Here is a 23,169-nt window from a genome sequence, read left to right as displayed (position 1 = left end):
GCCCCAGGGCCTGTACTTTGAGACCACTGTTGTTAGGGAATACAATACAGTACACTGCCATACATTACCTTCTATTCACGCACTGTATAGAATTCCCTTTAGGACAGACTGTGGATGCACAGTTCATCTGTCTTCCTCCTGAACAGCTGTGTTATAGTTTAGCTTCGTCTGTACCAACTACATGATCACATTAGAAAACAAAATGCAGTCTGCATAGGGGGCAGCCGGGTGGGGGTTTACAGGTAATGAAAATATACCATCAAATGTAGTTTTATGAAACATTTTTAAACATAATATATGTATGTATAGTGCTTACTAAAATCATTTATGATGATATGATTTTATGACTTTGTTTTTGCAATCACTTTAATATGAGTTTTATTTTTTTACACCTTTTGTATAATATACTGAGTATGCGCTGGAAGGGATTCAGTTTCTTCACTTAGGTGGTATCGTAGTAATCATCTATTAGTAATATGAAGCAATATCCAAAATTCCTAAGAAGTTTCTACTCAATTATCTCTAATTATATCATATTATAAATTCCAACCCAAATTGTGATAAAAAAAAAAACAACAAACAAACACTTTCTGTAAGCAACATACACAGAACATAGATTTAACCCCTTATTCCCAGTGACATAAATAATGCAGGGATTATAAATATTGGCCCATTATTGCCAACACACTCATTAACAACGGATTTGATTTAAAGGGACATGCAACCAAAAGGTTTTTCTTTCATGATTCAGATAAAGTATACAATTTTAAACAACTTTCTAATTTACTTCCATTATCAATTTTTTTCCTTCATTCGGTATCTTTTGTTGAAAAGCAGGGACGTAACCTTAGAAGCTGGTTTATTCCCGGAACACTATATGGCAGCAATTTTGCAAGAATGTTATCATTTGCAAGAGCACTAGATGGCAGCACTATTTCCTACCATGTAGTGCTTCAAAAACCTACCTATGTATCTCTTCAACAAAGAATATCATAGGAACAAAGCAAATTTGATAAAAGAAGTAAATTGAATTGAAAAAAAATAAGGTAGAGCAGGCAATTTTAAACGACTTTCTAATTTACTCCTATTATCAAATTTTCTTCGTTCTCTTGCCATCTTCATTTGAAAAGCAAGAATGTAAGCTTAGTAGCCGGCTCATTTTTGGTTCAGCACTTGGGTTGCGCTTGCTGATTGGTGGCTAAATGTACCCAATCAGCAAGTGCTGTCCAGGGTCTGAACCAAAAATGGGCCAGCTCCTTAGCTTAAATTTCTGCTTTTTCAAATAAAGATAGCAAGAGAACGAAGAAAAATTGATCATAGGAGCAAATTAGAAAGTTGCTTAAAATTGCATCCTCTATCGCCTTTACTACCCATTCCATGAAAGAATTTTTTTGGGGGTTAAGTATCCCTTGAACTCTCCCATTTTGCCATATGACCATAAGCATACAGCATGCACGATACAATTTACTTCACGCGTTTAATTTGGCACACATTACCTTTTAATATTTCATCATATTACACTTATCGGAGCCGTTACACGTTATATTTCACAATGGTACTTTATTTGGCACCAATTAATTCCGATACTTTATTTGGCTCTGAAAAGTGTGTGCAGTAGAATCCTAGCCCTGCCCAATATCTCTCTCATAATTGTATAGGTGATCAGATAACGAACTGCAAAACTGTGGCAAACCTGTTCCACTCTAGTAACAAACCAGGACTGGCTCTTCCAATTAAAGTGGAAGTAAATCCTAGCGTTTTACAAACACTAGGATTTACTATTGAAACAAATAAAGGGCACTTTCATTCATGAAGTATAAGATACTTAATGTAGAAACTCCTTTATTTGATTCAATCGATCGCCGCTCTTAGCTCCTACAGCAGCCCACGGCTAAAAAAAAAATTTTTGGCTAAGGAGGTGACGTTTTCACCTCTTAGCCAATAGCCGTGCGGTAAATCCGGCTTGATGCCCAACTACAGAAAATTTTAATTACAATGTGTTTTATCTCCTTCTGAAGATTTGAGGAATGTTTTTCCTATCACTGAATCATACCATTTATATTTTTAAAAAGTCAAACTGTATGCATTAGACACATTACATTATAAAGAATATGATCACCATGTAGTGAATTTTATAATCCTATAAACCTTGTTATTATAAAGCACATACACACTGCACAAATAGAACAGTTATGATTATCACTAATAATAATACATTATTAAAAAAAAATAATAAATTATTAAGTTACAGGTGACTTACATGAATGCACATTTTTTGTTTCTTGTACGGCAACAATTGAAGCAATCTGCGCGCGTAGCTGCGCCAATTCATTTTCAAGAGCCGCTATTTTCTGGATAGCATTATCACTTGTGGGTTGATGGTCTTTGTCAAACGGTTTAAAGAGTGGATTGCTTTTGCTGGGTCTCAACAAAGAAATCGATTCTACAAAGTTTTTGCCTGGAAGATTATATCTGATAAAGAAAAAATAACATTTGATAAAAGAGAGACAAAAAAAAAAAAAAAGAAGCTTAATACATCATTTTATCCACATAATCTTTATTCTTTTTAAAAATTACCATACACACAAATATTTAAAGGGACAGTCAACACTAAAATTGTTATTGTTTAGAAAGATAGATAACGCCTTTACTACCCATTCCCCAGCTTTGCACAACAGGAGACCGCTAGTTCATGTGAGCCATATAGATAACATTGTGCTCACGCCCGTGGCTTATGGCAGACACTGCACTAATTGGCTAAAATGTAAGTCAATACATAATAAATAAAACATAATGTGATCAGGGGGCTGTCAGAAGATGTTTAGATACAAAGTAATCACAGAGGAAAAAGTATATTAATATAACAGTGTTGGTTATGCAAAACTGGGGAATGGGTAATAAAGGGATTGTCTATCTTTTAAAACAATACCATTTCTAGTGTAGACTGTCCCTTTAAACCAGGAATCAAGTGTGAATATATCATAACAAAACCTTTTTCAATGCTGTGTATGGGATACCTCATCACCAGCACCACTTAGAAAAATGGCCTTGTTCCAGTGGAAGTGATAGGTTTAAATGCACACAATACTTAAAGGAACATAACATTCAAAAAATGTGTATAGTTTATATGGAATAAAAGTTGTTTAAATTTAAAGGAAAACTAACATTAGGGACAGTCTACTCATTTTTTTTTTGTTTAAAAAGATAGATAATCCCTTTATTACCCATTCCCCAGTTTTGCACAACCAACACGGTTATATTAATACACTCTTTACCTCTGTGATTACCTTGTATCTAAGCCTCTGCAGACTGCCCCTTTATTTCAGTTGTTTTGACAGACTTGCATTTTCGCCAATCTGTCCCCTCTCTAAATGTAATTCCACAGGCGTGAGCATGTTGTTATCTATATGGCACACAAGACCTAGCACTGTGTAGCTGTGAAACTGTCAAAATGCATTGAGATAAGAGGTGGCCTTCAGGGGCTTAGAAATTAGCATATGAGCCTACCTAGGTTTAGCTTTCAACTAAGAATAACAAGAGAACAAAGCAAATTGGATGATAAACGTAAATTGGAAAGCCGTTTAAAATGAAATGCCCTATCTGAATCATACAAGTTTAATTTTGACAAGACTGTCCCTTTAAGTGTGTGATTGTGCACAAATGAATCATGAAACGCTACTGCTTACTGGCTGAAACAGCCAATTCCCACAGTAAAAGCTGTTTTATTCAGTACAGCATTGCAATTCACTTTTAAACACATACTCTCTTTCAGATGAAGCACATGTACGAAGATCATTCCCCTTTAAGAACGGTGGTGAAAACAGATTCAACTGTGAAAATTAAAAATGGGCGATAGCATTTAATTACATTTGCTTATGTAGACACTTACCTAAACCTTGTACAAGCAATGGTCTCTTCATCAGACAGCCATGTGACATCTGTCAAAGACGGAATCCCAGGACGGCAGACTGTTCCATTTTCCTTGGATTCTATTGCACCAGGATTTGTTATATGCTGTAGAGAATAATAATACAAAAAATATTTACAAATTTAAGATGGTCTTTGTATTTAGGGAACATTCTAGTGTAAAAAGTATAAAAAAAACAAACAAACTTTCCACCAAATCATCCCCTCTTCTAACACTTCATAAACCAGACCAATCCCAGATTGCATGGCTTCTTGAATTTTATTTTTGGTGTTTAAAATCTTTTTTATTCTAAATAGAACAATACAGATAGACAACGATTGACTCCTTATCTGCCATCTCCAAAATAAAAAAATAAAAAAGTGTTGCATCCTATTGGCTAATAGTCTGTTCAAATCAAACTATTACCTACAGAAGACAATTTGATATATTAGATTATGTCAAGTATCCTATAATACAATACAAATGATTGAAAACACAAACCTGAAAATGGGGTCTTGGACAAGGATCCAGTGGGAGTAAAGTACCAATCACACGGACAATGCTACGAGTCCAGCCAAACTCCTTAGTCTCCCATCTCTCTGGAAGCTACATAAAGAAATAAACGTTCCTCTGAGTGTACTGGTATAAAAAAAAAATCCCTCCACTATAAAATAGACACAAATAAACATTTATGTAAACCACACAATTCAAACACAAACTTTTACACGGAAATTAAGTTAATTTTAAATTTAGAATCAATACGTTTACACAAATGCTGTTTTTAAAAACCTAAATTTGACCTGATTCCGATTACAGTTTCCGAGAGCTTAGTGACAAATGCCTTTGGCTTGTTCAATCTAGGTTGCTGTCACAACCTGAAGTGTCCACTGTGAATTCATTAGTTCAAACTCCTCTCACTAATCATCTATGGAATTTTCAGATTATGATTCAATGTCTTATCAAAAAGAAAGCAAAATATGCCTATTTAGATTTACATTGTGTGTGTGTGTGTGTGTATATATATGTGTGTGTGTATATATGTGTGTGTGTGTATGTATATGTGTGTGTGTGTATGTATATGTGTGTGTGTGTATATATGTGTGTGTGTGTGCGTGTATATGTGTGTGTGTGTGTGTGGGGGGGGGGGCCTTCAAACCATTCAGCTAAAAGTTTTTGCCCAAATTAAAGTGAATTTAGACTTTGACGCATGTGTGCCCAGTTTTTAAAAATCCTATTAAAAACAGGGGCACTTTCATTCATCAAAGTTTACATTTTGTTGAAATACTTACCTTTTCTTCTTGAAAGCCAGACCAGCGATTACCCTGCCTGACGCTCGTCTCTTCATGCGTCAGAAATGAAGTATCCGGGTTCCTCCAATCACGGCATGGCCTCAGAGGGAGAACTCTTACCATCTGTCAGCAATTGTTTAATTAACTAATCAACCTATAAGCTTTGCCCTTAGGGTATATACATGCTTAGCATTATATGGTACATAGGTCACAGATGAAGGCGTGAGCCGAAACGCGTCTGACCGTCCTTGCCTACATGTAGTTTGATTTATATTTTAAGTATTTTTTTGCCTTTCCATGTTTTGACCGCAATAAAGGTGCTTTTGTTTGTACCTTCCGCCTGAGGCCCGCTTTTTGTATATACCGTGATTGAAGGAAGCCAGATTCTTCATTTCTGACCTAAGAAGAGACGAGCAGCAGGCGGGGGAATCGCTTGTTCGGCTTTCAAGAAAAAAAAAAGTAAGTACTTTAACAAAACCGGTGAAATGTAAACTTTGATGAATGAAAGTGCCCCTGTTTTTAATAGGATTTAATAGGACACTCGTCAAAGCTTACATTCACTTTAACCAGTCTTGATATTGGAGACCAATTGTTGTATTTCTTTTTCTAAAAAGGGACAGTATACACTATTTTCATATAACTGCATGTAATAGACACTACTATAAAGAATTAGACTCTCCTAGTTTAGTACTGTTGATGAGGTTAGGCTGCGTCACCCAGTGAAAGGGGCTGGGAAAACATGAAGAGCAGACCCTCCCCCCTCCCATGCATATGAAAAGACCCATTACACAAACAGGAGTCTGTAGACATCAGTATACATCTAACACTTTGGGGCATGGTTAGGAGTCTGAAAATCAGCACAATGCTATTAAAAAAATAAGCAAATCTATGCATTGTTACAAAAAACACTCCCAGATGGGCTATATAAATGGATCATCTACAAAACATTTATGCAAAGAAAAATTTAGTGTACAATGTCCCTTTAACACAGAACTTTAACAAGTTTCCTTTTTAGCACAGAAAAAAAAAAAACAATACAACTGCACTAAAATTAAACATGCAGGGACAATACTACATTACTAACCAGTCCTGGATTACTGGAAATTTCTAGTCCGGTATTATATATACTATGCTTCTTTCAGATAGCGTGCTGCTAAAGTAAAATTTAGTCAAAACTAATAGTTGCTGCCTTATCATTAATCATTCAATTCACTAGCGTTAGAATTATCTATGTTTCAAAAAGGGGTTTTACGGTGCTCATTGAGCTAATTAAACAGTTATATGTTGTCCATATCCAGTGGGGTTACACTATGATTTTGGATTTATTGATTCAACAGAAAGAATCAGAGTAATAGTGTAGTGTTTCCCCAGAAAGGTTGGGGTTTTAGGTTCTGGGCCTCTCTTAAAGGGGAACAAAATGCGTTTGAAAGTGCTACTAGAGTGGAACAAGATACTGTAGCCATCAAACAGTTTAAAGTCCAGCACGTAGCCTGCTGAATAGATTGATTAAAAACGTTTATTGTGGTTGTCTTTGTATTAAAAAAAAAATATAAACAAAACATTCCATCTACTCATATTTAGATGAAACAAAAACATAATTTATGTAAGAACTTACCTGATAAATTCATTTCTTTCATATTAGCAAGAGTCCATGAGCTAGTGACGTATGGGATATACATTCCTACCAGGAGGGGCAAAGTTTCCCAAACCTCAAAATGCCTATAAATACACCCCTCACCACACCCACAATTCAGTTTAACGAATAGCCAAGAAGTGGGGTGATAAAAAAAAGTGCGAAAGCATATAAAATAAGGAATTGGAATAATTGTGCTTTATACAAAATCATAACCACCACAAAAAAAGGGCGGGCCTCATGGACTCTTGCTAATATGAAAGAAATGAATTTATCAGGTAAGTTCTTACATAAATTATGTTTTCTTTCATGTAATTAGCAAGAGTCCATGAGCTAGTGACGTATGGGATAATGACTACCCAAGATGTGGATCTTTCCACACAAGAGTCACTAGAGAGGGAGGGATAAAATAAAGACAGCCAATTCCTGCTGAAAATAATCCACACCCAAAATAAAGTTTAACGAAAAACATAAGCAGAAGATTCAAACTGAAAACGCTGCCTGAAGTACTTTTCTACCAAAAACTGCTTCAGAAGAAGAAAATACATCAAAATGGTAGAATTTAGTAAAAGTATGCAAAGAGGACCAAGTTGCTGCTTTGCAGATCTGGTCAACCGAAGCTTCATTCCTAAACGCCCAGGAAGTAGAAACTGACCTAGTAGAATGAGCTGTAATTCTCTGAGGCGGAGTTTTACCCGACTCAACATAGGCAAGATGAATTAAAGATTTCAACCAAGATGCCAAAGAAATGGCAGAAGCTTTCTGGCCTTTTCTAGAACCGGAAAAGATAACAAATAGACTAGAAGTCTTACGAAAAGATTTCGTAGCTTCAACATAATATTTCAAAGCTCTAACAACATCCAAAGAATGCAACGATTTCTCCTTAGAATTCTTAGGATTAGGACATAATGAAGGAACCACAATTTCTCTACTAATGTTGTTGGAATTCACAACTTTAGGTAAAAATTCAAAAGAAGTTCGCAACACCGCCTTATCCTGATGAAAAATCAGAAAAGGAGACTCACAAGAAAGAGCAGATAATTCAGAAACTCTTCTGGCAGAAGAGATGGCCAAAAGGAACAAAACTTTCCAAGAAAGTAATTTAATGTCCAATGAATGCATAGGTTCAAACGGAGGAGCTTGAAGAGCTCCCAGAACCAAATTCAAACTCCAAGGAGGAGAAATTGACTTAATGACAGGTTTTATACGAACCAAAGCTTGTACAAAACAATGAATATCAGGAAGAATAGCAATCTTTCTGTGAAAAAGAACAGAAAGAGCAGAGATTTGTCCTTTCAAAGAACTTGCGGACAAACCCTTATCTAAACCATCCTGAAGGAACTGTAAAATTCTCGGTATTCTAAAAGAATGCCAGGAAAAATGATGAGAAAGACACCAAGAAATATAAGTCTTCCAGACTCTATAATATATCTCTCGAGATACAGATTTACGAGCCTGTAACATAGTATTAATCACAGAGTCAGAGAAACCTCTTTGACCAAGAATCAAGCGTTCAATCTCCATACCTTTAAATTTAAGGATTTCAGATCCTGATGGAAAAAAGGACCTTGTGACAGAAGGTCTGGTCTTAACGGAAGAGTCCACGGTTGGCAAGAGGCCATCCGGACAAGATCCGCATACCAAAACCTGTGAGGCCATGCCGGAGCTACCAGCAGAACAAACGAGCATTCCTTCAGAATCTTGGAGATTACTCTTGGAAGAAGAACTAGAGGCGGAAAGATATAGGCAGGATGATACTTCCAAGGAAGTGATAATGCATCCACTGCCTCCGCCTGAGGATCCCGGGATCTGGACAGATACCTGGGAAGTTTCTTGTTTAGATGGGACGCCATCAGATCTATTTCTGGAAGTTCCCACATTTGAACAATCTGAAGAAATACCTCTGGGTGAAGAGACCATTCGCCCGGATGCAACGTTTGGCGACTGAGATAATCCGCTTCCCAATTGTCTATACCTGGGATATGAACCGCAGAGATTAGACAGGAGCTGGATTCCGCCCAAACCAAAATTCGAGATACTTCTTTCATAGCCAGAGGACTGTGAGTCCCTCCTTGATGATTGATGTATGCCACAGTTGTGACATTGTCTGTCTGAAAACAAATGAACGATTCTCTCTTCAGAAGAGGCCAAAACTGAAGAGCTCTGAAAATTGCACGGAGTTCCAAAATATTGATCGGTAATCTCACCTCCTGAGATTCCCAAACTCCTTGTGCCGTCAGAGATCCCCACACAGCTCCCCAACCTGTGAGACTTGCATCTGTTGAAATTACAGTCCAGGTCGGAAGCACAAAAGAAGCCCCCTGAATTAAACGATGGTGATCTGTCCACCATGTTAGAGAGTGTCGAACAATCGGTTTTAAAGATATTAATTGAGATATCTTCGTGTAATCCTTGCACCATTGCTTCAGCATACAGAGCTGAAGAGGTCGCATGTGAAAACGAGCAAAGGGGATCGCGTCCGATGCAGCAGTCATAAGACCTAGAATTTCCATGCATAAGGCTACCGAAGGGAATGATTGTGACTGAAGGTTTCGACAAGCTGTAATCAACTTTAGACGTCTCTTGTCTGTTAAAGACAGAGTCATGGACACTGAATCCATCTGGAAACCCAGAAAGGTTACCCTTGTCTGAGATATCAAAGAACTTTTTGGTAAATTGATCCTCCAACCATGATCTTGAAGAAACAACACAAGTCGATTCGTATGAGATTCTGCTAAATGTAAAGACTGAGCAAGTACCAAGATATCGTCCAAATAAGGAAATACCACAATACCCTGTTCTCTGATTACAGACAGCAGGGCACCGAGAACCTTTGTAAAAATTCTTGGAGCTGTAGCTAGGCCAAACGGCAGAGCCACAAACTGGTAATGCTTGTCCAGAAACGAGAATCTCAGGAACTGATAATGATCTGGATGAATCGGAATATGCAGATATGCATCCTGTAAATCTATTGTGGACATATAATTCCCTTGCTGAACAAAAGGTAAGATAGTCCTTACAGTTACCATCTTGAACGTTGGTATCCTTACATAACGATTCAATATTTTTAGATCCAGAACTGGTCTGAAAGAATTCTCCTTCTTTGGTACAATGAAGAGATTTGAATAAAACCCCATCCCCTGTTCCGGAACTGGAACTGGCATAATTACTCCAGTCAACTCTAGATCTGAAACACATTTCAGAAATGCTTGAGCTTTTACTGGATTTACTGGGACACGGGAAAGAAAAAATCTCTTTGCAGGAGGTCTCAACTTGAAACCAATTCTGTACCCTTCTGAAACAATGCTCTAAATCCAAAGATTGTGAACAGAATTGATCCAAATTTCCTTGAAAAAACGTAACCTGCCCCCTACCAGCTGAGCTGGAATGAGGGCCGCACCTTCATGTGGACTTAGAAGCAGGCTTTGCCTTTCTAGCTGGCTTGGATTTATTCCAGACTGGAGATGGTCTCCAAACTGAAACTGCTCCTGAGGATGAAGGATCAGGCTTTTGTTCTTTGTTGAAACGAAAGGAACGAAAACGATTATTAGCCCTGTTTTTACCTTTAGATTTTTTATCCTGTGGTAAAAAAGTTCCTTTCCCACCAGTAACAGTTGAAATAATGGAATCCAACTGAGAACCAAATAATTTGTTACCCTGGAAAGAAATGGAAAGTAAAGTTGATTTAGAAGCCATATCAGCATTCCAAGTTTTAAGCCATAAAGCTCTTCTAGCTAAAATAGCTAGAGACATAAACCTGACATCAACTCTGATAATATCAAAAATGGCATCACAGATAAAATTATTAGCATGCTGAAGAAGAATAATAATATCATGAGAATCACGATGTGTTACTTGTTGCGCTAAAGTTTCCAACCAAAAAGTTGAAGCTGCAGCAACATCAGCCAAAGATATAGCAGGTCTAAGAAGATTACCTGAACACAGATAAGCTTTTCTTAGAAAGGACTCAATTTTCCTATCTAGAGGATCCTTAAACGAAGTACCATCTGACGTAGGAATAGTAGTACGTTTAGCAAGGGTAGAAATAGCCCCATCAACTTTAGGGATCTTGTCCCAAAATTCTAATCTGTCAGACGGCACAGGATATAATTGCTTAAAACGTTTAGAAGGAGTAAATGAATTACCCAAATTATCCCATTCTTTGGAAATTACTGCAGAAATAGCATTAGGAACAGGAAAAACTTCTGGAATAACCACAGGAGCTTTAAATACCTTATCTAAACGTTAAGAATTAGTATCAAGAGGACCAGAATCCTCTATTTCTAAAGCAATTAGTACTTCTTTAAGTAAAGAACAAATAAATTCCATTTTAAATAAATATGAAGATTTATCAGCATCAACCTCTGAGACAGAATCCTCTGAACCAGAGGAATCATCGGAATCAGAATGATGATGTTCATTTAAAAATTCATCTGTAGGGAGAGAAGTTTTAAAAAAATTTTTACGTTTACTAGAAGGAGAAATAACAGACATAGCCTTCTTTATGGATTCAGAAACAAAATCTCTTATATTATCAGGAACATTCTGCACCTTAGATGTTGAAGGAACTGCAACAGGCAATGGTACTTTACTAAAGGAAATATTATCTGCTTTAACAAGTTTGTCATGACAATCAATACAAACAACAGCTGGAGGAATAGCTACCAAAAGTTTACAGCAGATACACTTAGCTTTGGTAGATTCAGCACTTGACAGCGATTTTCCTGTAGTATCTTCTGACTCAGATGCAACGTGAGACATCTTGCAATATGTAAGAGAAAAAACAACATATATATAAAGCAAAATTGATCAAATTCCTTAAATGACAGTTTCAGGAATGGGAAAAAATGCCAAAGAACAAGCTTCTAGCAACCAGAAGCAATAAAAAAATGAGACTTAAATAATGTGGAGACAAAAGTGACACCCATATTTTTTCGCGCCAAATAAGACGCCCACATTATTTGGCGCCTAAATGCTTTTTGGCGCCAAAAATGACGCCACATCCGGAACGCCGACATTTTTGGCGCAAAATAACGTCAAAAAAATGACGCAACTTCCGGCGACACGTATGACGCCGGAAACGGAAATAGAATTTTTGCGCCAAAAAAGTCCGCGCCAAGAATGACGCAATAAAATGAAGCATTTTCAGCCCCCGCGAGCCTAACAGCCCACAGGGAAAAAGTCAAATTTTAAGGTAAGAAAAATGTTAAATTTAAAATGCATTATCCCAAATATGAAACTGACTGTCTGAAAATAAAGAAAGTTGAACATTCTGAGTCAAGGCAAATAAATGTTTGAATACATATATTTAGAACTTTATAAACAAAGTGCCCAACCATAGCTAGGAGTGTCACAGAAAATAAGACTTACTTACCCCAGGACACTCATCTACATATAGCAGATAGCCAAACCAGTACTGAAACGAGAATCAGCAGAGGTAATGGTATATATAAGAGTATATCGTCGATCTGAAAAGGGAGGTAAGAGATGAATCTCTACGACCGATAACAGAGAACCTATGAAATAGACCCCTTAGAAGGAGATCACTGCATTCAAATAGGCAATACTCTCCTCACATCCCTCTGACATTCACTGCACGCTGAGAGGAAAACCGGGCTCCAACTTGCTGCGGAGCGCATATCAACGTAGAATCTAGCACAAACTTACTTCACCACCTCCATCGGAGGCAAAGTTTGTAAAACTGAATTGTGGGTGTGGTGAGGGGTGTATTTATAGGCATTTTGAGGTTTGGGAAACTTTGCCCCTCCTGGTAGGAATGTATATCCCATACGTCACTAGCTCATGGACTCTTGCTAATTACATGAAAGAAAATGCGTTTTGCACCAGCATACCTGTAAATTTCTTTCTGGTAATAATAAAGGCAGGTGAGCAACTAAGACGTGAATAAATCTGTGCCTGATGGTATGACTCTCCCATATTTGTACAAGCTGCCAAAAACAAGATAAAGAAATGATATTAAACATGTTTAAATTACATTTCTGCAAATTATTGGTAATTTCATATGATATGACACTGTAACAATCCAAATTTAGCAACTGGACCATTCTATATATAATAACGACATTACAAAGTCCTTTTCACTAAGCATAACGAAATATTTTATGGTAAATTAAAATTAAATTTCCCATTAAGAAATGGCAACGCCCTCAAATTAATAAATTACAAAAGTGCTTACTGCTAAAGTATAGCAATATGACTCAACCTTAACAAAAAAAAAAAAAAAAAAAAAAAAAAAAAAAAAAGTATAAAAATGAAAGGGTCATAAATAGTCGAAAAACTTACATTCTATAATTTGTTAGACTAACAGAGCATGTAATTTTAAGACTGTTGACCCGGCAATACCGTGTTCAATCCCTGCAAAAAGGTTAAACACACAGTAGAAGTACCGCTAAGGACCGGCAGAACATTGCAAGTCCTGAGTGGAAACTGGCGCCGATCCAATTACCAGCTGTAGCTACACAGTTGAGTTTTGCAACTAGCACTGCTGATTGGATCAGTGTCTGTTTCCACCCGAAACCCGCAGTGGTCTGTGGGTCCTGAGCGATACTTCTACTGTGTATTTAAACTATTGATCTAATTCATTTCAGTACAGCTCTTTTTATATTAAGAGTTATCTGCTCAGCGAAAACACCAGGTTGCTAAATAAACCCGCTGAGCCGTGCACCTACAAAGAGGGGCTGGCTCAGCGTTTGAGCGACAGATAGAATATGCAGAGACTGCAGAGTTAGAGCTAACAGGGGAAGGAGCTTCAGATTCACTGATGTAGCCACACTCACTAATACAGGCGACTCAATTAATTATTGGATATGTATTACATTGATTTTTTGTGGGCAGTGAAATTGGTATTATTAATATTAAAATATTTAAAAATGCCTACATCATATTTAATACGTATATATTGATATAAAATTAGATGTACAATGGAACTATTAGATTAAAAATGACTATAATGTCCCTTTAAAAAAATAATCAAACAAACCTGCTCGGCTGGTATTCCAAAATAATCCAGCAACTGTCTGATGATCTCCAAAAGTAAAGACATTTAGGCACATTGAAGATAATATGGAAAAATGATCTTGCATTAGATACAAAACATTCTTCTGGCTAAAATCACCTGAGGGGAAAAAAAGGAAAAGATTTATTTAAAGAATGTATCAGTATAATACACAAAATTACATTGCTTCTGTGAATATTACTGAATACAAAAGGAAACTACTCCAGGATTGTGTTTGTGTAAACAAATTATTACAATAACATTGTGCTGATTTTGAGACTCCTAATCAAGCCCCAAAGATTTAGATGTATACTGATGTCTACAGACTCCTGTTTGCTCCTGTTTGTTTTAAGAGTCTTTTCAAATGCTAGGGAAGGGTGGAGGGTGGAGTGTCTGCCTTTTTCCCCCAGACCCTTTCACTGGGTGTTTCAGTCTAACCTCATCAACAGTGCTAAATTGGGAGCTTCTAAGTAATTTTTGAAAAGGTTTTATACTGGATTTTGAGATCATTATCTGTGCATATTTTTCTTTATAATAGTGTCTATTAGATGCAGTTATATGAAAATAGGTGTATACTGTCCCTTTAAGCACAGCAAAAGATCTATATACAAAATAAGCATTTGCAAATAATTTCAAACTGTTGTTGAATAGGCAAAATCACTCATACTGATTTAAAGATTCATAGTGAAAATTTTTGTTTAATTTTCAGCTTACTTCTATTATTGAATTTACTTTGTTCTCTTAGTATTCTTTGAGTAAAAAAAATTGGCTCATTAGATGTGTTTAGCTAGATCTCAGTTGTGCATTGCTGCTCTGAAGCCTACTTTAACTGTGTGTTTAACCCATTTGAATGGGTTAAACACAGGTATATACAGTGTGATAATAAAATGCCTACATTACTCAGAGCATTTTCTTTTTGTTTCTTTTTGAATGGCCCTTTAAGAATATGTACTCCAACCTTTCTGGGGCAGTGGGGGGAAAAAACGATTTTCAGAGATAAATTAAAGGAAAATTTGCTAAATAAATACCACCTATTTGCCGGTTTGTGGTACCTACGCATTATTAGGCATTCTGCTGGAGCAAATTTGTAATTTAAAATTTAATTAATGGCTGAAGCTAAGACCAAGGGTGTAATTATCTAAACCTCGCCAGATCGGACACCAATCAGCAAACGATACACAGGTGCTGAACCAAAAATGGGCTCCTAAGCTTACATTCTCGGCTTTTCAAATAAAGTTACCAAGAGAATGAAGAAAAGTTAATAATAGGAGTAAATTAGAAAGTTGCATTCTCTATCTGAATCATGCAAGTTTAATTTTGACTAGACTATCCCTTAAAGGGACATAAAAAAGTTGGGATAGAGACAAAATATAATATGTACTTTAATTACTTTACCTGCAAATTTATACTGCAGTGCCTCACCATTAACCCTTTCTTTTAAGTTTCTGAATTGTACAGCTCTAACTCCCCCCATACAAATTATGATATGGCTGCATCTATATCCACCTTTGGTTTTGTAGAATACAAGACTTTAACACTCATTATCTGCTGGAGCATGCCTAGAAGCAAATAAACTGCTGTGAACTCAGAAATACAATGGCAGTGTTTGTGATGCTAAACACTGATAAGGGGAGGTGGATCAGACTTCTCCAGACAGCACGGCTATGTAACTAATTTTGCTTATTTTTGAAAATTATTTTAAAATACTTGCCAGCATTTACAAAAAAACAGCAAACTATTTTTACTTAGTCATTTTAGGATAGACACAGATCACAACATGTTTTATGGCACTTTAATGTGGCCAGCCCAAAGAGATTTAGATCATTGAGCCCCAAGTGAGTACACTCAAATTGTTTATCCTGGCTGTCACTGGAAACTAAAATAAATGGCCTTCACAAAAGGAGAAGGTTGATATATCTGGAATGTAAAAGGGCATTGTTCTAAACAGCTTTCCATAAGAGGCAGATACACCTCTCAGAAGTCAGGGAGTACTTTTCTGCATATGCAGAAATATAAAAAGGTTAGACATAAGAAATACAGTTGTTATGGTGCTTTTATCCAAGATTTAACAAAACCTGTCTAAAAGATGATTGAAGCTACCATGGAAATACAAAATAATGACTACAATTGATCACATAGGTTCTTTCTTTCCTAGATGTTCTTCTGTGTAACCATATTTCACCAGATGAGGCTACTATAATGTGAATAACGAAAGCAAATTCACTGAGAAGCTAAACCCACGACAGCACAACATGAAGCTTGAGTGTGTGTCCTTCAGAATTAGATATACAATTGCTCTGTGCAGTTTGATATGACTGTTCGCCAGAGGGCTGCATTATGTAGCCTTTGGGCTTAATAATGTTTATAGAGAACAAGATCACAAGAAAAAATGCTACTCACTAGATCTCTCCCCTCCGCCTCATGAGCTCTGCGGGATCTCTCGGATTCCTCAGTTGCACACCGTAAACCAGAAGTACAACAGCTAATTTCCCAGCAGTAGTACTGCATTCAAACTCAGCGCCACATGACAAAATGTCGAGTCTTGATTGGTCGATTCCCTGCCAAGCGCACACTAAGGAAGCGAGGCCACCAATCAAATGTGTTTGAGTGCTCAGTGTGTTCCGGGGGAAGAATACACCGCAACGGTTACAACCACTGGGTTTTGCTCTGGGGGATCTGGAGATTCCGGTGTATGCAGGTTCCATATAGTCCTGTACACGTGAGTGCTGCAGGGTTTTGTGTGTCCAGTATATGTTTAATATATGTGATGTTTTAGATTTATATATATTATATATATAATTTTCTCTTCTTAAACCCCAACATGTGAGCTTTGTATTATGGACAGTAATCGCAGGTAATGCGGTACCCAGCTTTAATTCTTTTTGGTTCCGCTTTAACATTTTCACGTTTTCTTTTTAATACATACTGTACTACTGTGATTGGTTAAGAACGCTTCACTTTTAACCAATAGAAAATGGGTGTTTTGGATCATTTGACAGGTTCTAATATTCCGTATAACTAAGCATCATTTCAATAAGCACATTTATCACTGCTAGTCATCCGATTTAAAGGGGGATACACTTGTAATTCAGTAAGAATTGTATTATTAAACGGATGCTCGCTGCTAACTTTGCCTGTTGTCACATTTAAAAACACGCTATACAAATCAAGAATTAGATAGAAGAGTAAATGTTTTCCAAAATTCACAGAAAATACATAACATCTTGACAAACACCTGAACATAAACCCTAATATATTCTATTTTAACAAAGGGAGTGATGATTTGTTTCTGTATAGGGCATTTTAGTGGGGGGTTTTCTAACTTCCATATCAATCTTTTCACCTAATATATCAGTTTTTGTTTTTAAACAGACTGCTTTTGTATGTAGCCCAAAAATATTTAGGTGATGCCAATTTCTATAGTTCTTACCTATACTGTAGAAAATATAATTTATGCTTACTTGATAAATTTGTTTCTTTTCATGGTGGTGAAAGTCCATGTTCCATTACTCCTGAGAATTATATTCCTGGCTACTAGGAAGAGGCAAATATTTCAAAACTCCTAGAGCCCTTAAAACCCCTCACTGGAAACTAGTCTAATGTATAGTGAAGCTAAAAAATAAGAAGGTAGGGGAAAAAAAACATAAGAGCAATACAAAAATGAGCAGGAAAAAAAGAAGTGCATACTCAAACAGCTGCCAGAAAAAAATAATCAAAATAGAAAAAAGTGGTTGTGGACTCTCACCACCATTAATTAAATTAATTTATTTATAATTATATTTTCTTTCATAAAAGTGGTGAGAGTCTTAGTAGTCTGTTGGTATGAGATACTACTAAATGTAAAGATGGAGCCTGTAACAAGATATCATCCAGGTAAGGAACCACTAACATAGTGATGTGAAGTTCGGTTCTTCTGGGTGAATCGGTTCATTTCGATTAACTGAACCGGTTCATGAACCGATTCACCAGTTCACCTACTGAATATGAGGTAGAGGCTCTACCTCATGTTCAGTAGGTGAACTGTAGAGTCGCAGATTTGCAGATCCGTTTCCTGCAGTGCTGTTTGCAAACGACTCAGTGTACTGTTAACTACAGGGCGTGCAGAATTATTAGGCAAATGAGTATTTTGACCACATCATCCTCTTTATGCATGTTGTCTTACTCCAAGCTGTATAGGCTCGAAAGCCTACTACCAATTAAGCATATTAGGTGATGTGCATCTCTGTAATGAGAAGGGGTGTGGTCTAATGACATCAACACCCTATATCAGGTGTGCATAATTATTAGGCAACTTCCTTTCCTTTGGCAAAATGGGTCAAAAGAAGGACTTGACAGGCTCAGAAAAGTCAAAAATAGTGAGATATCTTGCAGAGGGATGCAGCACTCTTAAAATTGCAAAGCTTCTGAAGCGTGATCATCGAACAATCAAGCGTTTCATTCAAAATAGTCAACAGGGTCGCAAGAAGCGTGTGGAAAAACCAAGGCGCAAAATAACTGCCCATGAACTGAGAAAAGTCAAGCGTGCAGCTGCCAAGATGCCACTTGCCACCAGTTTGGCCATATTTCAGAGCTGCAACATCACTGGAGTGCCCAAAAGCACAAGGTGTGCAATACTCAGAGACATGGCCAAGGTAAGAAAGGCTGAAAGACGACCACCACTGAACAAGACACACAAGCTGAAACGTCAAGACTGGACCAAGAAATATCTCAAGACTGATTTTTCTAAGGTTTTATGGACTGATGAAATGAGAGTGAGTCTTGATGGGCCAGATGGATGGGCCCGTGGCTGGATTGGTAAAGGGCAGAGAGCTCCAGTCCGACTCAGACGCCAGCAAGGTGGAGGTGGAGTACTGGTTTGGGCTGGTATCATCAAAGATGAGCTTGTGGGGCCTTTTCAGGTTGAGGATGGAGTCAAGCTCAACTCCCAGTCCTACTGCCAGTTTCTGGAAGACACCTTCTTCAAGCAGTGGTACAGGAAGAAGTCTGCATCCTTCAAGAAAAACATGATTTTCATGCAGGACAATGCTCCATCACACGCGTCCAAGTACTCCACAGCGTGGCTGGCAAGAAAGGGTATAAAAGAAGAAAATCTAATGACATGGCCTCCTTGTTCACCTGATCTGAACCCCATTGAGAACCTGTGGTCCATCATCAAATGTGAGATTTACAAGGAGGGAAAACAGTACACCTCTCTGAACAGTGTCTGGGAGGCTGTGGTTGCTGCTGCACGCAATGTTGATGGTGAACAGATCAAAACACTGACAGAATCCATGGATGGCAGGCTTTTGAGTGTCCTTGCAAAGAAAGGTGGCTATATTGGTCACTGATTTGTTTTTTTTTTGTTTTTGAATGTCAGAAATGTATATTTGTGAATGTTGAGATGTTATATTGGTTTCACTGGTAAAAATAAATAATTGAAATGGGTATATATTTGTTTTTTGTTAAGTTGCCTAATAATTATGCACAGTAATAGTCACCTGCACACACAGATATCCCCCTAAAATAGCTAAAACTAAAAACTACTTCCAAAAATATTCAGCTTTGATATTAATTAGTTTTTTGGGTTCATTGAGAACATGGTTGTTGTTCAATAATAAAATTAATCCTCAAAAATACAACTTGCCTAATAATTCTGCACTCCCTGTATAGTAACTCCAATGAATCATTTAGATAACAGTACACTGATTCAAATATCAGGTCACACTCACAGCAGTTCTCAACAGACCCCTGCATTTACCCCCTAACTGCAACTTACATTAACCCATTCAGCATCCCATGTTTGTGTATATATATATATATATATATATATATATATATATATATATATATATATATATATATATATATATATATATATATATATATATTGTAGCTGTTGCTAAGTAAAAGTTAGCTTAGATATAGAGGAAGAACAAAAAAAAAAATATATATATATATATACATACAGTATATAAATAAACAAATTATATATATATATATATATATATATAATTTGTTTATTTATATACTGTATGTATGTATATATATATATATATATATATATATATATATATATATATATATTGTAGCTGTTGCTAAGTAAAAGTTAGCTTAGATATAGAGGAAGAACAAAAAAAAAAAAAATATATATATATATATATATATATATATACATATATACAGTATATAAATAAACAAATTATATATATATATATATATATATATAATTTGTTTATTTATATACTGTATGTGTGTATGTATGTGTATATATATATATATTTTTTTTGTTCTTCCTCTATATCTAAGCTAACTTTTACTTAGCAACAGCTAATATATATATATATATATATATATATATATATATATATATATATATATATATATATATATATATATATATATATATATATATATATATATATATATATATATACACATACATATATACACATACATCTATACATACAGTATATAAATAAACAAAAATATATATATATATATATAATTTGTTTATTTATATACTGTATGTATGTATGCATGTATATATATATAATTTGTTTATTTATATACTGTATGTATGTATATATATATATATATTTTAAGTAAAGAAAATATGAGAGAGTAGATCTATGAATGCTGTCTAAGTCCAAAACTGGTGCTACCCTTATTTAGATTTATGAATAATAAATTTTAGAAAGAGAAATTTTCAAATTATATGTTAGTAATTTGAGAAAAGCAAGGGATTCAAAGAGCACACAGAACGACTGTTATTTAAAATATATTCCAATTTATTTTCCCAAACACATATAGTAAGTTACTAAATTTGGCCAGGCCAGGCAAAAGTAACTTAAAGGGACACTGTACCCAAAAATTTTCTTTCGTGATTCAGATTGAGCATGAAATTTTAAGCAACTTTCTAATTTACTCCTATTATCAAATTTTCTTCATTCTCTTGGTATATTTATTTGAAATGCAAGAATGTAAGTTTAGATGCCGGCCCATTTTTGGTGAACAACCTGGGTTGTCCTTGCTGATTGGTGGATAAATTCATCCACCAATAAAAAATTGCTGTCCAGAGTACTGAACCCAAAAAAAGCATAGATGCCTTCTATTTCAAATAAAGATAGCAAGAGAACAAAGAAAAATTGATAATAGGAGTAAATTAGAAAGTTGCTTAACATTGCATGCTCTTTCTGAATTACAAAACAACATTTTTGGGTTCAGTGTCCCTTTAAGTTTAAAAAGGAACAAATCTAGGAAAAATAGAAATGAAGAGTTAACTGCCTACGCATACTAATTTCTATCTCAAGTAGCTAACATCACAGGGTATATATTATATGCATATATATTATTGTATACACAGCTAGTCAAGCGTGCAAATATCACACTGTGAAACATAAGATAGAAGGGTATACTTCATTGAAAAGATAAAGCAAGATGAGAGCATATACAGGCTTAAAGATATACAATTCACAGCCTATTAATCAAACGATGCATACACTTATCAGATTAAAGCAAGAATAGTCCGTATAATGAAATACGTATACACAAGTTCCATGTGTGACAAGGTATAGGAAATAATATCCTTGTAAAACAGGCAAACTTAGCTTATGTTTTGGTAACCTCTTAGCGGGTGCACCGCTCACACGAAGCCTGTGTGTTGGCGTCTGACGTCACAAGAGAGGAGTTTCCCAGTTGTCACCGAAATCCAATCCGTGGCTTGTTCGCAAAGGGGTGTGTATGTAGGCTCGGCAAACAGCTGATGAGAAAAAGAACCAGGCTTCTCCCAAAGCTTTGCAGCAAATGCCGTCTGTTTCAAGAAGTACCACAAAAAACATACACGCTTTCCACCACTTGCATTTACTTGTGTTATAGCTGATAGATGAGATGACTCTGTGTCCGGCTATACTGGGAAGAAACCAGGTCTCCACTCAGCGCTGCTCACTGAAAAGCCGTTACTCTCTACCAAGATGTACCGTCACTTGAAGCGCAGCTCTCCCAACTGCTTAAATCACTTGCACCGTTGCAGGAAATAAAGAGGGATTAGGTTGAGTTCTCCATCTCACAGTTTACTGCCCGAAAGGAAGTATATAGGGCAGCACTCCATTCTAAACAGGTATATGGTAGCCATGCGAGCTAGAAAACCATATTTTAACCAAGAAATGTTCATGAAAATACAGGAGTTAAGTCGACCTTGCTCCTGAAACAACACCCATAAGTGTTGCAAACACAACAATACCAACGACCGTTTCACCCCCACAGCCAGTGTGTGTCTCAGGGGTTCATCAGGGTATACTAAAATCCACTCCGGACTTACTCTATTTAAAGGCTCACCTGGTATCCCAGGTGAACCTAATCACATGCTAAAATTGCTCTTCTCAGAGCTGCAGTAGCATTACTACCCTTAATTAGCTATTAAGTTTCAAACAAAATAGATAGATATGGATAAAGAGGGCTAGCCTAATTCCTTAACAAAGCCCCAAATCTCATCCATTTGAAACTAAAGTTACCTATATGGCATATACTCCATCCCAAATATATTAAGATTAAAACATTTTTTTATATATAGTTTTACAAGAAGCTGGCATATTCAAGTTTATCATTTAGACCTACTGGGTATCTGGTTCCTAGTTTGTAAATCCATCTACTCTCTTTTTGTAACAAAACCTTCTCATTATTACCACCCCTTCCGTTTGTGATACCTTTATCAATTATAGTGAATTTCAAAGAATCCACATTACCATTGTGGAAAGAACAAAAGTGTCTTGCCACATTGGTATCCCTGGCATGTAGAATGTCATCTCGATGTTCTTGTACCCGGTCCTTTATGAGTCTTTTGGTTTTTCCCATGTAAAAGACTGGGCACGAACAGCGAAGGAGATAAATAACTCCCTCAGATTGGCAGTTAAAGAAAAATTTAATGTCATAGGAGATCCCCTCTTGGGTGGAGAATTTCTTGGTGCTATCCATGTGGGCACAGTACACACAGTGCCCACAGGGATAGCTACCTTTTATTCCCCTATCTTTCCTCAGCCAATCAGAGTTGGAGTAGCCTCTAGTGAATTGACTTTTCACTAAGATATCCCTTAAGCTTCGTGCTTTCTTAGCCGCCATTATAAATATATAATTTGTTTATTTATATACTGTATGTATATGTGTGTATGTATATATATATATATATATATATATATATATATATATATATATATATACATACATACATACAGTATATAAATAAACAAATTATATATTTATATATATATATATTTGTTTATATACTGTATGTATATATGTGTGTGTGTGTGTATATATATATATATATATATATATATATATATATATATAT

The 23,169-nt window shown here is 36.1% G+C and overlaps 2 protein-coding genes across 2 annotated transcripts in view; one reads left to right on the top strand and one right to left on the bottom strand.

Annotated features, from left to right (window-relative positions):
* MTFR2 (mitochondrial fission regulator 2) overlaps positions 1–16,312 on the bottom strand; it is a 48,138-nt gene extending 31,826 nt beyond the window's left edge. Inside the window, exons 1-6 of the mRNA XM_053709155.1 lie at positions 16,245–16,312; positions 13,830–13,964; positions 12,682–12,777; positions 4,409–4,513; positions 3,890–4,014; positions 2,261–2,472 (exon numbers count right to left, since the gene is read on the bottom strand). Coding sequence (XP_053565130.1) covers positions 2,261–2,472; positions 3,890–4,014; positions 4,409–4,513; positions 12,682–12,777; positions 13,830–13,892 — 601 coding nt within the window. The 5' untranslated portion in view covers positions 13,893–13,964; positions 16,245–16,312. The remainder of the gene's footprint in view (positions 1–2,260; positions 2,473–3,889; positions 4,015–4,408; positions 4,514–12,681; positions 12,778–13,829; positions 13,965–16,244) is intronic.
* A 158-nt stretch (positions 16,313–16,470) lies between these two features.
* Positions 16,471–23,169, top strand: part of LOC128655553 (armadillo repeat-containing protein 1) — a 63,725-nt gene continuing 57,026 nt past the window's right edge. Inside the window, exon 1 of the mRNA XM_053709154.1 lies at positions 16,471–16,563. The gene's annotated coding sequence lies outside the window, so the exon portion shown is untranslated. The remainder of the gene's footprint in view (positions 16,564–23,169) is intronic.

The sequence above is a fragment of the Bombina bombina genome, chromosome 4 (assembly GCF_027579735.1).
Source record: "Bombina bombina isolate aBomBom1 chromosome 4, aBomBom1.pri, whole genome shotgun sequence".
Lineage (NCBI taxonomy): Eukaryota > Metazoa > Chordata > Amphibia > Anura > Bombinatoridae > Bombina > Bombina bombina.
The sequence above is the reverse complement of the archived record's forward strand: the minus strand, read 5'-3'. Positions and strand labels throughout refer to the sequence as shown.